Genomic DNA, 17,844 nt, shown 5'->3' with positions numbered 1-17,844 from the left:
CTTTATTTCCTGATGGCCCTGGCGGGGACTGAGGTCTTCCTTCTCACTGTCATGGCTTATGACTGGTACTTGGCCATCTGCTTCCCCCTCCATTACCCTCTCATCATGACCAAGGCTTGCTGTGCCCAGCTGGCAGCTGGGACCTGGGCAGCAGGGTTTCTCCATTCCCTCCTCCATATAGTGTCTGCATTCTGCCTGTCTTTTTGCAAGTCCAATCAGGTTAACCAGTATTACTGTGATGGCACCCCAGTGGTGGCCCTCTCCTGCTCATCCACCTACACAGAAGAAATGCTTATGTTTGTGGTATCAATTATCTTATGAACTGGTGCCTTTCTAACTACCTTCATTTCTTACGTAAATCATATCCACCTTCCTAAAGATCCAAATAGTGGAAGGAAAGCACAAAGCCTTCTCCACATGTGCCTCCAACCTTCTGGTGATTGGGTTGTTTTATGGCACAGTAATATTTACTAATCTTTGGCCTTCCTCCAGTCACCACTCCCCAGACAGGGACAGACTCATTGCCATGCTCTACGGGGTTATCACCCCAATGCCAAACCCCAGGATCTACAGCTTGAGGAGCACAGAGGTGAAAGGGGCACTCAGCAGGGTCTTATGTCACCGAGCATGTTTACAGTGAGTGTAACAGTAAAACAGAAAAAGTCAGTACTCATTTTAGAACACATTGATGAGAAGAATTTATAGAAAACAATTTTTAATTGACACAGAATATATATTACATATATGGTGTAATTTATAGACATGTGAGCATAGAGGTAAGTTTAATCATACCTATCTGGATGGGTATATGTCTGTCCTTCTCAAAGGGGAATTTAAAATGTATTGTCCCCAAATAGACATTTCCATAAGCAGCAGAGAACATTAGTCACACTATTAGGAGTTATAACATGAGCTCATCTTCTAAGTTAACTTGGGTTTTTGTTCACATTCATGGATATCCACATCTGTAGCTATGCCTGTATCATCTTTACTTTCATATACACTTTATATCTAAACTTCTCTCCATTGATATTGTTTTATTTATTCGCCTTTTGTGATTGGCTGCCTATGCCAATAAACCTTTATAACATTATCATTTCACTCAACCTGTCTCAGTTTTTGCTTCCACTTACTGCATATTTCTCTGCTTTTCTTCATTTTTGGTAACCTGTCCATTCTCAGATCTATCTATTTCTCCAAGAAGAGGACCTAGTTTCTCTACCTGTGATTTAGTAATCTAATTCAGTTCACTATATTATTGCCTTTTTAACTTTATCATTTTCAAAACTGAAAGCACCATCTTTTAACACAAGCACACATTCTTATCAGCTGCCATGTATTTTTGGGATCAGTTTTCCCCAACCACACAGACTAAGTGTGATCAGAGAGCTGTTGGTTCTGAGGGGATGGTGCGTCTTGCACACTCCATTTTATGTTGTTTACTTTTCCTGTCACCTCTAGAAATAGGAAGGTTTTCTCTGTGCCCTACTACTTATGTGATTCTTAGGTTTATCTACAATCATGGATCATTTTATCCATAGTTTTCCTCAAATTAGGGATTTATTACCTTCTATGTTTAGTCCCCAATCAGAAGATCTCTCTCTGAATTTCTGATTCTCTTTCCACTCCTTGGCATTCATTGTTTTCTCTCCTCTTCTTTTCTGAAATCTATCCATCATTTATCATTACTGAATTCTTCTTACATTATCCAAAGACATCCTGTTAACTCCTCCTCTGGACTGTAATTAATTTTCCAAGTCATTTTCAAATCTTTATGAAATGATTGCTTCATTATATGTACTTATTTCACATCAGCTGGGCTGTGTGCATGTCTCCTGCCATACTTCGGAAACAATTTCTTTTTCCAAAGATCAGCATTGCCCTGAAATACATCATCTACAGCATTCCAGGGCTCTTCATAGTAGTGGCAGGTCAACTGTCTCTCGTTTGATTTTACCAGTGGGAAAATCCACACAGTCCTGAGGAAGGAAATAAAGTAATAGTACTACATAGTATTATAAACCTTATACTTATTTTGTTTTTATTTATTTTTATTACCTGTCATATAGTTTTCATGTGGTATGAAAGAATACAGTCCTCATTTTATAAAATAATAATGATGGATTTTGTTAAAAAGTTTCTGTGTAAAATTGAATAAAGTCTTTAAAAAACAATCATTTCTTTATTTTAGATTCCAAATACTCAAATATTTGTTTAGTATTTCACACCTTATTAGAATGTAATATTCTTTGTGATCTTGGGGTTATAACTGTGTTAAATAACCACCGTGGAATCTAATTCTGACCTATCTTCTCTTCTTTGAAATTTAAGATAACCTGAGAAAACCTAACCCAATTAGTAGAGAAATTCCTGAACAAATTATTTTGATGTATCTGGCACTTGAACAGCCATGTGGATGCATATTCATGTGCAAAATAGTCCCTCTGTAGATGACAAGACACAGCAGACAGGTGGATGAATTTTTTGTTTTGCTAATTAGTATGTCTCTATAACTTGGCATTTTATGTTGTTTACTTTAAATCTAGACTGGCAGCAATCATACACGAAAGAGGTACCAAGAAGTTGGAAGGAAGCTAGAAAGACTAAACCTGGTGGAAGTAGGGTATGTAGGACACAGCAACAAAAATGGTGACATCGGCTCTAATTTAAAAGAAACCGTGATTTCAGTTGGCTGCTGTGGCTGCTTGCTGAGCACTGCTTCTTCAGTGCTAGAACAGGGGTGTGCGGTTGCCATGGCATCCTATAGCCAGGCAGACGTGCACTCTTGTACTTGGGTCTCTTGCATTCTGTGTGCAAACCCTGACATTTCTGTGTGGCCGAGCAAACCGCTTGGATCGGTGATGTGCTGGAGGGCGGCCAAGATGCTGATGAGGGAGTTCTTGTTTGTGGGGCTGAAGAATGAACTTCACGAATACGCAAGACAGGAAAGCCAGAGAGAGGCTTTTATTTAGAGATAAAGCGAGAATACAGAGCTCCTGGCCCACACCAGGAGGGGACAAGTGAGTCCATGGTGGTGCACTGTCTAGGGAATTAATAGGCAGTTGAGGATTTTTAGGAATGTGGAAAAGGGTCAGGGGTGCAGACTTGCTAAGTGGTCCAGGAATGCTTATCTCTGGTGAGACACCATGTTCCCTCTCCTCTGTTATTAGTTTTCCATCTATTCTGCTAAATAAACTCAACACAAGGAATTCATTTATCCTATTCTTCTCCAAGAGAGTGGTTACCCTCAAGCAGTGGGGACATAAGAGTTAAGACTGCCTGCTGTGCCTTAAGATAGGCTGTTGGGCTATTGTCTGATTACCAGGGAATATGTTAGGGATCTTCTCAACTCTGCTTTTAAAATGGAACCTTAGTCATAAAATGGAGTACCTCATGTTCTTACTATATTGTTTATATTTCAGCAATTTTCCTTACAGGCAGGAAAAGTTCATCGTGATGCCTCTCCCACGTCTCTGCCGCACCTCAGGGTTACAGTCTGGAATCACTATTTTAAACTCCCATCATAGGACTGTGGATTCTAACACCACAAAATACATAGTAAAGTCAGTATTTCCAAGTGGTGCACATGACATATGAAAGCATCTGCCTTTCAGTACATAAAGGAGAAGGACAGCCGTGTTTGTGTGGGCATCATGGCCAATGGATGGGGAGACTGGAAAATTGGTGAAGAGAATAAAGAAGTACAACATTCCAATTACAAAATAAATTTGTCACAAAAATGGAAATAAAGCATGAGAAATAGAGTCAATAATGTTTTAATTTCTTTGTATGTTGACAGGTAACTACACAAAGAATGGTGAATATTTAAGAATATATATGTATATATATATTTGTTAAATCACTGTGTTGTACATATGAAATCAATGTATCAGACATCAACTATATCTCAATATATAACAAAACAAAAGGGAATATTTCCTAATACAACAACATACACTCATTTTTTTCACAGATAACCTGGAATCAATATTTTTCCATTTTAATTAGAATGTAGAATTTTACCAATAAATAAGCCATTTGACTTATCTCTATTTGTTTTTTTCTCTGTTTTTACATTTGCAACCATTGTAAACCAATGGGACAAATTCAAACTCTTGTATTTACTTTTTTATTAAGGTATGATTGATATACACTCTTATGAAGGTTTCACATGAAAAAACAATGTGGTTACTACATTTACCCACATTATCAAGACCCCACCCATACCCCAATGCAGTCACTGTCCATCAGTGCAGCAAGTTGCCAGAGAACCACTATGTGCCTTCTCTGTGATATACTGTTCTCCCCGTGATCCCCCCCACCATGTATACTAAACATAACAACCCTCACTCCTCTTCTCCCTCCCTCCCCACCCACCCTGCCACACCCCTCCCCTTTGGTAACCACTAGTTCATTCTTGGAGTCTGTGAGTGTGCTGGCATTTTGTTCCTTCAGTTTTGCTTCATTGTTATACTCCACAAATGAGGGAAATCATTTGGCAGTTGTCTTTCTCTGCTTGGCTTATCTCACTGAGCATAATATCCTCCAGCTCCATCCATGTTGTTGCAAATAGGATTTGTTTCTTTCTTATGGCTGAATAGTATTCCATTGTATATATGTACCACATCTTCTTTATCTGTTCATCTACACAGTGGACACTTAGGTTGCTTCCATATCTTGGCTATTGTAAAAAGTGCTGCGATAAACATAGGGGTGCATATGTCTTTTTGAATATGAGAAGTTGTATTCTTTGGGTATATTCCAAGGAGTGGGATTCCGGGGTCAAATGGTATTTCTATTTTTAGTTTTTTGAGGAACCTCCATATTGCTTTCCACAATGGTTGAACTAGCTTACATTCCCACTAGCAGTGTAGGAGGGTTCCCCTTTCTCCACATTCTCGCCAACATTTCTTGTTCTTAGTTTTTTCGATACTGCTGATCCTTAGTGGTGTGAGGTGATATCTTATTGTGGTTTTCATTTGCATTTCCCTGATGATTAGTAATGTGGAGCATCTTCTCATGTATCTGTTGGACTTTTGAATTTCTTCTTTGGATAATTGTCTCTTCAAGCCCATTTGTTAATCAGGTTATTTACTTTTTGAGTGTTGAGGTGTGTAAGTTCTTTATATATTTTGGATGTTAGCCCCTTGCAGATTTGTCATTTACAAATATATTCTCCCATACAGTAGGATGCCTTTTTGTTTTGTTGATGTCCTTTGCCATACAGAAACTTTTTAGTTTGATGTAGTCCCATGAGTTCATTTTTCTTTTGTTTCCCTTTCTCAAGGAGATGGGTTCTGGAAGAAGTTCCTCATGCTTATATTCAGGACATGTTTGCCTATGTTGTCTTCTGAGAGTTTTATGGGTTCATGACTTACATTCAAGTCTAATCCATTTCGAGTTTACTTTTGTGTAGGGGGTTAGACAGTGATCCAGTTTCATTCTCTTACATGTAGCTGTCCAGTTTTGCCAACAACAGCTGTTGAAGAGACTGTCATTTCCCCATTGTATTTCCCTGGCTCCTTTATTGAATATTAATTGACCCTGTATGTTTGGGTTAATGTCTGGAGTCTCTATTCTGTTCCACAGGTCTGTGGGTCTGTTCTTGTGCCAGTACCAAATTGTCTTGATTACTGTGGCTTTGTAGTAGAGCTTGAATTTGGGGAGTGAGATCCCTCCCACTTTATTCTTCCTTCTCAGGATTGCTTTGGCTATTCGGGGTCTTTTGTGGTTCAATATGAATTTTAGGATGATTTTCTCTAGTTCATTGAAGAATGCTGTTGGTATTTTGATAGGAATTGCATTGAATCTATAGATTACTTTAGGCAGGATGGCCATTTTGACAATATTAAATCTTCTTGTCCATGAGCATGGGATGTGTTTCCATTTATTGATATATTCTTTAATTTCTCTCATGAGTGTCTTGTAGTTTTCAAAGTATAGGTCTTTCACTTCCTTGGTTAGGTTTATTCCTGGGTATTTTATTCTTTTTGATGCAATTGTGAATGGAATTGTTTTTCTGACTTCTCTATTGGTTCATTGTTAGTGTATAGGAAAGCCACAGATTTCTGTGTGTTAATTTTGTATCCTGCAACTTTGCTGAATTCAGATATTAGATCTAGTAGTTTAGAATGGAGTCTTTAGGGTTTTTAATGTACAATATCATGTCATCTGCAAACAGGGACTGTTTGACTTCTTCCTTGCCAATCTGGATGCCTTTTATTTCTCTCTGTTGTTTGATTGCCGTGGCTAGGACTTCCCATACTATGTTGAATAGAAGTGGGGAGAGTGGACATCCTTGTCTTGTTCCTGATCTTATAGGAAAACCTTTCAGCTTCTCGCTGTTAAGTGTAATGTTGACCGCAGGTTTGTCATATATGGCCTTTATTATGTTGAGGTACTTGCCCTCTATACCCATTTTGTTAAGAGTTTTATCGTGAATGGATGTTGAATTTTGTCGAATGCTTTTTAAGCATCTACAGAGATGATCATGTGGTTTTTGTCCTTTTTGTTGATGTGATGGATGATGTTGATGGATTTTAATGTTGTACCATCCTTGCATCCCTGGAATAAGTCCTACTTGATAATGATGGATGATCTTTTGATGTATTTTTGAATTTGGTTTGCTAATATTTTTTTGAGTATTTTTGCATCAATGTTCATCAGGGATATTGGTCTGTAATTTACTTTTTTTTGTGGTGTCTTTGCCTAGTTTTGGTATTAGAGTGATGCTAGCTTCTTAGAATGAGTTTGGAAGTTTTCTCTCCTCTTCTAATTTTGGAAAACTTTAAAGAGAATTGGTATTAGGTCTTCACAAAATGTTTGATAAAATTCAGCAGTGAAGCCATCTTGTCCAGGCATTTTGTTCTTAGATAGGTTTTTGACTACCAGTTCAATTTTGTTGCTGGTAATTGGTCTGTTCAGATTTTCTGTTTTTTCCTTGGTCAGTCTTGGAAGGTCATATTTTTCTAGAATGTTGTCCATTTCTTCTAGGTTATCCAGTTTGTTAGTATATAATTTTTCATAGTATTCTCTAATAATTCTTTGTATTTCTATGGTTTGCATAGTGATTTTTCCTTTCTCATTTCTGATTCTGTTTATGTGTGTAGACTCTCTTTTTTTCTTGATGAGTCTGGCTGAGGGTTTATTTATTTTGTTTATTTTCTTTATGAACCAGCTCTTGCTTTCATTGATTCTTTCTATTGTTTTATTCTTCTCAATCTTATTCATTTCTGCTCTAATCTTTATTATATCCCTCCTTCTACAGACTTTGGGCCTCATTTGTTATTCTTTTTCTAGTTTCATTAATTGTGAGTTTAGACTGCTTATATGGGATTGTTCTTCTTTTCTGGGTAGGCCTCTATTGCAATATACTTTCCTATTAACACACCCTTGGTTGAATCCCACAGATTTTGTGGTGTTTAATTATTGTTGTCATTTGTCTCCACATATTGCTTGATCTCTTTTTTTATTTGGTCATTGATCCATTGGTTATTTAGGAGCATGTTGTGAAGCCTCCATGTGTTTGTGGGATTTTTCGTTTTCTTTGCTTAATTTATTTCTAGTTTCATACATTTGTGATCTGAGAAACTGGTTGGTACAATTTCAATCTTTTTGAATTTATTGAGGCTCTTTCTGTGGCCTAGTATATGATCTATTCTTGAAAATGTTCCATGTGTACTTGAGAAGAATGTGTATTCTGTTGTTTTTGGGTGTAGAGTTCTGTGAATGTCTGTTAGGTCCATCTGTTCTATTGTGTTGTTCAGTGCCTCTGTCTCCTTACTTATCTTCTCTCTGGTTGATCTGTCCTTCAGAGTGATTGGAATGTAGAAGTCTCCTATAATGAATGCATTGCATTCTATTTCCACTTTTAATTCTGTTAGTATTTGTTTCACATATGTGGGTTGTCCTGTGTTGGGAGCATATATATTTATAATGGTTATATCTTCTTGTTGGATTGATCCCTTTATCATTATATAATGTCCTTCTTTGTCTCTTGTTACTTTCTGTGCTTGGAAGTCTATTTTGTCTGATGCAAGTAGTGCAACTCCTGCCTTTTTCTCTCTGTTAGTTGCATGAAATATCTGTTTCCATCCCTTCACTTTTAGTCTGTGTATGTCTTTGGGTTTAAAATGTGTCTCTTTCAGGCAGTATATAGATGGGTTTTGTTTTTTATCCATTCAGTGACTGTGTCTTTTGACTGGTGCATTCAGCCATTTACATTTAGGGTGATTATCAATAAGTATGTGCTTATTGCCATTGCAGGATTTAGAATCTTGGTGACCAATGGTTCAAGGTTAATTTCCTTACTATCTAAGAGTCTAATTTAACTCACTTAATATGCTATTACAAACACAATTTAAAGGCTCTTTTCTGTTTCTCCTCCTTTTTATTCCTCCTCCATTCTTTATATATTAGGTATCATATTCTGTATTCTTTGTCTATCCCTTGATTGACTTTGGGGATAGTTAACTTGATTTTGCATTTGCTTAGTAATTAGCTGTTCTACTTTCTTTACTCTGGTTTTATTTCCTCTGGTGACAGCTATTAAATCTTAGGAACACTTCCAACTATAGTAGTCCCTCCAAAATAGACTGAAGAGATGGTTTGTGTGAGTTAAATTCTCTCAGCTTTGCTTATCTGGAAATTGTTTAATCCCTCCTTCAAATTTAAGTGATAATCTTACCAAGTAATGTAATCTTGGTCCCAGGCCCTTCTGCTTCATTGCATTAAATACATCATGCCACTCTCTCTGGTCTGTAATTTTTCCACTGAGAACTCTGATGTTAGCCTGATGGGCTTTTCTTTGTATGTGACCTTATTTCTCTCTCTGACTCGTTTTAATAGTGTGTCCTTATCCTTGATCTTTGCCATTTTTATTACTATATGTTTTGCTGTTGTCTTCATTATGTCCCCTCTATTGGGAGATCTGTGAATCTCCACGACCTGAAAGACTATCTCCTTCCCCATACTGTAGAATTTTTCAGCAACTACCTCCTCAAAGACACATTCTATCCCTTTCCCTCTTTCTTCTTCTTCTGGTATCCCTGTAATGCAAATATTGTTCCATTTGGATTGTTCACACAGTTCTCTCAGTATTCTTTCATTCTTAGAGATCCTTTTTTTCTCTCTGTGCCTCAGCTTCTTTGTATTCCTCTTCTCTAGTTTCTATTTCATTTATCATCTCCTCCACCATATCCAACCTGCTTTTAATACAATCCATTGTGCTCTTCAACAATTGAATCTCTTACCAGAATTCATTCCTGAGTCTTTGGATATCTTTATGTACCTCCATTAGCATGTCGATGATTTTTATTTTGAACTCAGTTTCAGGAAGATTCATAAGATCCATGTCATTTAAATCTTTCTCTGGAGTTATATTAATTTTACTCCAGAGCAGATTCCTTTGGTGTTTCATATCTATATATGGTGCCCTCTAGTGTCCAGAAACTCCACTCCCTGGAGCTTCCCAGCCCCTGAAGCAATGTCAGGGGTCGCCTGGGAGCAGTATTTGTGCTTGGGGGAAGGAATGAGCTGTTTCCCACTTCCTGGCTGCTGTGCCTGTCTCCACTGCCTGAACCAGTGGGCCAAGCACACAGGTATAAGCTTTTGTCCCAGAGCAGGCAGATATGGATCCCTTCTTTCCACAAATGGCTGGAATATCAATCTCCCTAGGAACTCTGCCTGTATTAGCTTTCCAACCCCGTAATCACAAGAGTATCATGAAAGCACCATGAAATGTAGGTTTGTGTGCACAGAGCAGATCTTCTGAGCTAGGTGTTCAGCAGTCCCAGGCCGTCCACTCCCTCCCTGCTCCGTTTAGCTTCCTCCCGCCAGTGAACTGGGGTGGAGGAAGGGCTTGGGTCCTGCTGGGCCTCAGCTTTGGTACATTACCCTGTTCCGTGAGATCTGCTCTTTTCTCCAGGTGTGTGCAGTCTGGCGCCATCTTCTTTCCTCTTGCTCTTTCAGGATTAGTTGCACCAACCATATTTTCTAATTGTATATGGTTTTAGGAGGAAACCTCTGTTTCTCCTCTCACACCACCATCTTTAATCCTCTCAAACTCTTGTATTTTATGGTCATTCTTATTTCAAAACTTACTAGTGTCTCATTGTTAGTTCAATTTCTGGCGTTTATTCCAAAATATTCCTGCTACTATTTAATTTCCAGAATCACCAAATATCTCCTTCATTCACTCCATAGTTACTTACTTAAGGCTGCATTTTTCCAAGAGAAACCTGGAATCTGGTTGCACACCTGTAATTCTGTCACTATGGCAACTGTTGTGCGATGGTACAGGTGAAGTGGGATAACCTGAGCTGTGCTACAAGATTCCATTGGCTGCTCCTACTCTCCCTTTATCTAATGTAAGCTGAAGAATTTCCTGGATAGGTGAACAGTCTGACACCTGCTCTCAGCTTTTTGAGACATTTATCAAAGCCAGGAAGGGCAGTCGCCAGGTGTTGCATAACAACACTGTGGTACCATGGAAGTTTCCTGCCTGGGAACCCCATTTGGTTATATGCTTTATTCTGTTGCCTGCAATAATTGGCCCTTGATATCTTGGAAATTTGTAGTGTATGGATGGAATCCAGAAAATCTCCATGATTGCTTTGGACATTGGCATACCTGATAGTAGAACTTCATGAAGATATCATATATGGTATCCAGAAAGGCAACCTTGGGTGCTGAATGCTCAACAGTTAAGGTTGGAGCTCCAATATGAGGTAAATGACTTTGACAAAGTGAGGTGACACCAAAGTTCATCATTTTATCTATCCTTTTGTATGAACTGCATAGACGATGGTTTTATTTTTTCAAACTTTTTAATAATAAAATAGCATTCAAGTAAAGAAAGGTGTGTAAACACATTGAGGTATTCATAATAAAACATTTTAACACAGACACAAATAGTTTGATTAGTTCTATGTCTGTCTATAATGTTAATTGCTGTTTGTTATTTCCCTGTATGAATGTGCCAAGGTGCATTTCTCCATGCTGATGTTGATGAACATTGGAAATGATTACCATCTCCCCTTTACTGTGATGCTGTTTCTCAACATCCTTGGGAATGTGTAACCCACATGCATGTATTTCAGTTGGGTAAGTACAAGGTTGGAATTGTTGATTCATGATAAGCATATATTCAAAGTTATTGGTTATCAATATATTTCTCACCAGTGGCATATGAAAGTTCAGTTTGCTTCACTTTCTTCACATCAACTATCACATACAAAAATGTCATTAAATTTGACATTTTTAGTAGAAATGTAATGGTTTGTCATTGTGGTTTTAATCTGCAATTCCTGACATATAATGATGGTCAATGCTGAATTTGAAGCTGCTGACCCCTTGCCCACATCCACGTATGTTCACCATTCTGCTTCAACATGATGACCTCTTACTATAATCCCAGTGGGTATCATCCAGAGAGTTGCATCTAATCCTGTGAACATGCTTGTCGCATTGTTGGCACGAACTGAGGATTCAGTGCCCCTAGGAAAATACTTCTCCCAATGACAAATAAGGCTAATAATGAGTACATTGCTCCCTGGGTGAAGCAACTGAGAGACTTGAGGGTGTTGCCCAGAAATCGCCAGTGAGATCGAGTTTAGATGGTTAAGAAAAAATTTGCTCACTTCTCGATCCATATTTGTTGGGTAAAATCTCAGATAATGCAGCTTTTAAACACAAAAGTGAACAAAAGTAATGCAAAATTTATCAGTAATCCACTATATTTTCCCAACTTTAAATATAATTTTTCCAACTCGTGGAAATCTAAAGCTATTTTTAACTGAGAAATGAAAATACTTACTGGGAAATAAAGAAGTGAGATGGAGACCCTGACCTGGAATTTAGGAAAGTGGAGATTTAATTAGTCAGGTGCAGGGAGCTGGAACTAAGAAAATCAAGTGGTGTTTACATGGGAGTAATCTGCCTTTGGGCTTCCATGATGTGTGTGTGTGTGTGTGTGTGTGTGTGTGTGTGTGTGTGTGTGCGCGCGCACATATACACTCCTCCACTTTTGAGTACTTATTATACTTGGATTTATATTTTGAATAGTTACCTTAATTTGGGGACAAGACACAGACACCAGTTGTCACAGCATAGGTACGTGAAATAAATCGTAAGTTGCCAGTGAGAATGTCACACACAATATAAAGCTCTCTATGTTATTTTGCTCTTTTGTCTCTTGACTGGAGACCCATTTCTACCTATGTTTATTTTGTTTTGTTTTGTTTTTGAATCAGAAGTCTTCAGTGGCTTTTTTTTGCATGACATGGAGAATCTGCATCCTATATGGAAGTAAAAATTCTTAAGACTGTACATTCCCACTCCTATTATGCCCAAGGGAGATGACCTGAATGTCGTATTTGCTGATTTGAATGCCCACATCCATTATTCTGCCAAATCCCAGTGCTAAATGCAATTTACTTATTTTTCATTAAGAAAATGCATTTGTTATTGCTTTTAAATTGATTACTACATAATTTTTTTTCAGTTTGTATTTTTGTGGTCATAGTTTTAGCTCTGTTAAGTCCTAGGATACCTAATAATTCATAAGTAAATTCTGATGGGAGAATCTTATCTTATTTTTAGGTTACCAAGAGAATTTATGTTAAGAAACAGGATAGATGTTTGTCATGTCCACATTCAAGTAGGGAAAGACATTAAAATCACCAAGAGAATCATTTTGCTGTTCAAATATTTAGTATGGAACTGTGAAAATTTCCGTTTCTTCTCCTGCAGGTACCTATTTCCCCTCCTCCCTCTGTTCTTTGGACCTGCTCCTACCGTCTCCACCTCCTACTGCTCAAGCATTTCCCTGCTTCTTTCTTACTCATTTATCACTCCATATGATATTGTTCCCATAAACAATAAACTTGAAAGGATAAAATTCTATCAACAGTAGAGAGAAAGTTTTTCTTTCTTAAGAGAGAAAGTCTTCATCAGGGCAGTCCTTTACACATACTACATCATTTACATGCCAGTACTCTGGAAACAAATTAAAATGCTACTTATTAACAAATTCTTGGGAAAAATATGTAATTTGAATTTACAGTGGATTTAGAATGGAACATTTAGATATAGGAATTATTGTGGAAAAATGGAAACATAATTTATAATAGCATCATTTTTCCCTAGCATTACTGATATATAGTTGATGTAACACTGTATAAGGATTAGGTGTACAAAATAACAGCTTGATATACATACATGCTGTGAAATATCTGCCATCATAAGGTGGGCCAGCATATCTATCATCTCTACTTATGACACTATCCATTCTCCCTCGTTTTCTTGGCTGTTTTAACAGATATTAGCTGTCCATCCAGCTATGTTCATATCTGGGATCTTGAATCTATTCTATTGGCCTATGTGTCTGCTGTTACACGTTTTCATAAACTGGTACCACAATGTTTTGAATAATGTAGTTTTGCAATATAGTTTGAGTTGAAAAAAAGTTATGTCTACTTTGATCTCTCAGTATTCTGGAATTTAAGGTTCTATTTTATTCCATATGATGAAGAGAGTTTTGACTTCTATTTCTGTGAAGAATAACATCGGAATTCTGATAGAAATTGCATTAAATCTATAGATAGCCTTGGGTAGGATTTACATTTTAACAATATGAATTATTTGAATACTTTATCTTTGGATATTTTATATGTATTTGTGCATTTTAAATTTCTTTAATCAGTCTTATACTTTTCAAAGTCTTACACTTTTCAGTGTAATGATCATACACTTCCTTGGTTCAACTAATTTAAAGTAAGTTTATGTTGCTATTTTAAATAGGAATATCATTTGCTTTATAGACAGCTAATTATTAATGTATCTAAATGCACTAGATATCTAAATGTAGATTTGTATTCTGTGACTTTATTTAGTTTATGGGTTCAACAATTTTTATTGAATCTTAGATTTTTTTTATTCATGTCAATCTATTGATGTACATACAATAAAATGCACAAATCTTAGTGTACAGGTCTATAATTGGATAGCCTCAAATTGTTTCCTTGCTGTGAGATAAACAGCTGAGAATTAAAAATAAATATCTCATATGTTATGTTTATTCTCATCAAATGGATGACGCCCTTTTTCCTTTTAATAATTAAAAGTCACATGCTCTCATATTTTATATGCACCATTTTGAAATACTGACAGTACTATATATTTTGTGGTGGTAGAATCCACACTACTGTGAAGAAGGTTTAAAATAGTGATTCCAGCACTGTAACATCTTTGTCACCCTCCAGCCCATCACTGATCTGGAGTGGTTTGCTCAGCCACACAGAAATGTCAGGATTTGTACCCAGAATACAACAGACCCAAGTACAAGAGTAATAATGTGTCTGCCTGGCTATAGGATGACATGGCAACCGCACATCCTTGTTCTGGGGTTGAAGAACCAGCGCTCAGCAAGCAGCCGCAGCAGCCAACTGAAATCATGGTTTCTTTGCAATTAGAGCCGACACCATCATTTTGTTGCTGAGTCCTACATACCCCACTGCCAGCAGGTTTATTCTTTCTATACTTCCGACTTCCTGGTGCCTCTTTCATGTATGGTTGCTGTCAGTCTAGTTTTAAAGCAATCAACATAAGATGCCATATTATAGATACATACTAATTAGTAAAACAAAAAATTCATCAACTGTCTGGTGTTGCTTGTTATTTACAGGGGGCTGTTTGACACTTGAATATGCATCCATATGGCTGTTCAAGTGCCAGATACATCAAATGAGAATTTGCTCAGGAATTTGCAACTTATTGGGTAAGGTTTTCTCAGATTATCTTAAATTTCAAAGAAGAGAAAAAAGTTCAGAATTAGAAGGTGGTTGTTCAACACAGTTAAACCACTCAAATCACAAAGAGTATTACATTCTAATATGGGGTGAAATACTAAACAAATATTTGAGTATTTGGAAAAGAAAATTAACAAATGGTTGAGTTTTTAAGATTTTATTCAATTTTACATGGCAGTATATTAAAAAATATTCATGCACTATTATTTTATACAATGAGGGCTGGATTCTTTCATACCACATGAAAACTATATGACAGGTAATATAATGAAATAACAAAACAGGTATAAGATTTATAATACTAAAGAAGTACTATTACTTTATTTCCTTCCTCAGGACCATATGGATTTTCCAACTGTATAAAATCAAATGACAGGCAGCTGACCTGCCAGTACTCTGAAGAGCCCTGCAATGCTGCAGATGATGTATGTCAGGGCAATGCTTAGCCTGGCAGGAGGCGTGCACACAGCCTAGCTGATGTGAGCAAGTACTCATGATGAGGCAATCACTTCATAAAGATTTGAAAATGACTTGGAAAATTAATCAGTACAGAGAAGGAGTTAACAGGATGTCTTTGAATAGTGTAAGAACAATTCAGTATTGATAAAGGAAGGACAGAACACAGAAAAGAAGAGGAGAGCAGATATTGAATCCCAAGGTGGAAAGAGAATCAGAAATGCAGAGAGAGACCATCTGACTGGAGACTAAACCTGGAAGGTAACTGGGATCCCCAGGTTGAGGAAAACTATGGAGAAAACGATCCATGATTGCAGATAAAGCAAAGAAACACAAGTATTACTGCACAGAGAAAATATTCTCATTTCTAGAGGTGACAGGGAAACGGTGTGAAGTAAGAAAGGCGCACCATCCCATCAGAATCAGCAGCTCTCTAATCACACTGAACAGAAAGGCTAGTCTTTGAGGCAAAGTCCAGTTTCAGATATTTTAGTCTGTGTAATTGGGAACAATTGCTACCAAAAGTACATGGCAGCTGATAAGAAGGTGTGTTTGCTTCTGTGTGTGTGTGTGTGTGTGTGTGTGTGTGTGTGTGTGTGTGTGTTAGAAGACGTTGCTTTCAGTTTTGAAAATGCTAAAATTTAGAAGACAATAAAAAATGAACTGAATTGGTCAAGTAAATCAGAGAGAAAGTAAGCCCTCTTTTTGGAGAGACCGATGGAACTGACAATGGACAGAGTTACGTTAAAAAGGAGAAAGGCAGAGATCTATAGAGTAAGAGGCAGCAAAAATTGAAAGGCAGGATAAGGGAAGTGATAATGTTATGGAGATTTATCAGCATAGGCAGTCAATCACAAGACGCAAAAAAATAAAAGAAACATCATGGATAGATGCTTAGATACTGATGTGAAGTAGATAGAAAAATAAAGATGGTATAGGTATAGCTATAGATATGGGTAGAGATGTGAACAAAGACCCAAGTTAACTTATAAGATGGGCTCATGTTATATCTCTTCTAATAGTGTGATTAATGTTCTCTGCTACTTATGGAAATGTTTGTTTGGGGACAATACATTTTTAAGTTCCCCTTTGAGAGAGATAGACATATACACATACAGATAGATATGATTAAACTTATCTGTATGTTTGCATGTTGATAAAATACAGTGTATATGTAGGTACTTATTATGTGTCAAATAAAAATTATTTTCTATAAATTCTTCTTATAAATGTATTCTAAAATAAGTATTGACTCATTTTGTTAGTGCTACAATTACTGTAAACATGCTCAGTGACATAAAACCCTCCTGAGTGCCCCTTTCACCTCTGTGTTCCTCAAGCTGTAGATCATGGGGTTTAGCATTGGGGTCATAACCCCGTAGAGCATGGCGATGAGTCTGGCCCTGGCTGGGGAGTGTTGGTTGGAGGAGTGGCGAAGGTAGGTGAATATTACTGTCCCATAGAACAACCCAACGACCAGGAGGTGGGAAGCACATGTGGAGAAGGCTCTGCGTTTCCCTTCCACTGACTGAATTGTTAGGATTGTGGATATGATGTAAGTATAAGAGACAATGGTAGTTAGGAAGGCACCAATTCCAAAGATAACTGATACCACAAAAACAAGCATTTCTGCCATGTAGGTGGATGAGCAGGAGAGGGCCACCACTGGGGGAATGTCACAGTAGTACTGGTTAACCTGATTGGACTTGCAGAAAGACAGGCGGAAGGTGGACACTGTGTGGATGAGGGAATTGAGAAACCCTGCTGCCCAGGTTCCACCTATAAGCTGGGCACAGCGAGCCTTGGTCATGATGAGGGTGTAACGGAGGGGGAAGCAGATGGCCACATACCGGTCATAAGCCATGACAGCGAGAAGGAAGACCTCAGTCCCTGCCAGGGCCACCAGGAAATAAAGCTGCAAAGCACAGCCCAGGAAGGAAATGCTGTGATTCCCAGTCAAGAGGTTGTCCAGCATCTTGGGGACAGTAGCTGATGGGCAGAATATGTCTAAGAGGGACAGATTGGCCAGAAAGTAGTACATGGGTGTGTGCAGCTTTTTCTCGGTCCCGATGGCCAAGAGAATGGCCCCGTTTCCCACCAACGTGACCTGGTAGGTAACAGCAAAGACCGCAAAGAGAGGATAGCGCACCTCGGGGAGGTCAGAGAGCCCCGTGAGGATAAAGTGAGTCACAGTGGTGAGATTGTAGCTGTCCATCTCCTCTCTCCATGGGGGTCTCTCTGGAGGGAGGGAAACCAACAAACACAGGTTAAAGAAAAAAGCAAGGGAACTATTTACTAGAAATTTGAAAATTACTGTGTGTGGTTGGTGATTAATATGTTAGCCTTCATTAATTAAATATTCCAATTATTAAAACTAATAAAGGATAAACATCTCCTGGTTCCATGTTGTTTCTTTCAATATTCATCTTCAGATCCTCTCACTAAGGAAGCCCTCTGAGACCCTGAGGAGACATTTAACAATTTACCTTCTCAGTAAAAATCATTGTTGACCTTTCCCCAGTGTTTGGGATTTCACAAATCAGTGAGAGCTACCTGTGTTTTCTTCACCCCTACTTGGTCA

General features: G+C 37.8%; 1 protein-coding gene across 1 annotated transcript; it reads right to left on the bottom strand.

Moving 5' to 3' along the window:
• Positions 1–16,551: 16,551 nt before the first annotated feature.
• Positions 16,552–17,478, bottom strand: LOC108399272 (olfactory receptor 5V1-like). The gene has a single exon (XM_017663951.3). The coding sequence runs from the start codon at positions 17,476–17,478 to the stop codon at positions 16,552–16,554; it is 927 nt and encodes a 308-aa protein (XP_017519440.3).
• Positions 17,479–17,844: the final 366 nt, after the last annotated feature.

The sequence above is a fragment of the Manis javanica genome, chromosome 14 (genome assembly GCF_040802235.1).
Source record: "Manis javanica isolate MJ-LG chromosome 14, MJ_LKY, whole genome shotgun sequence".
Lineage (NCBI taxonomy): Eukaryota > Metazoa > Chordata > Mammalia > Pholidota > Manidae > Manis > Manis javanica.
The sequence above is the reverse complement of the archived record's forward strand: the minus strand, read 5'-3'. Positions and strand labels throughout refer to the sequence as shown.

Coding starts and splice junctions, on each gene's coding strand:
- LOC108399272 (XM_017663951.3), bottom strand. CDS start 17,478: ATGGACAGCTACAATCTCACCACTGTGACTCACTTTATCCTCACGGGG.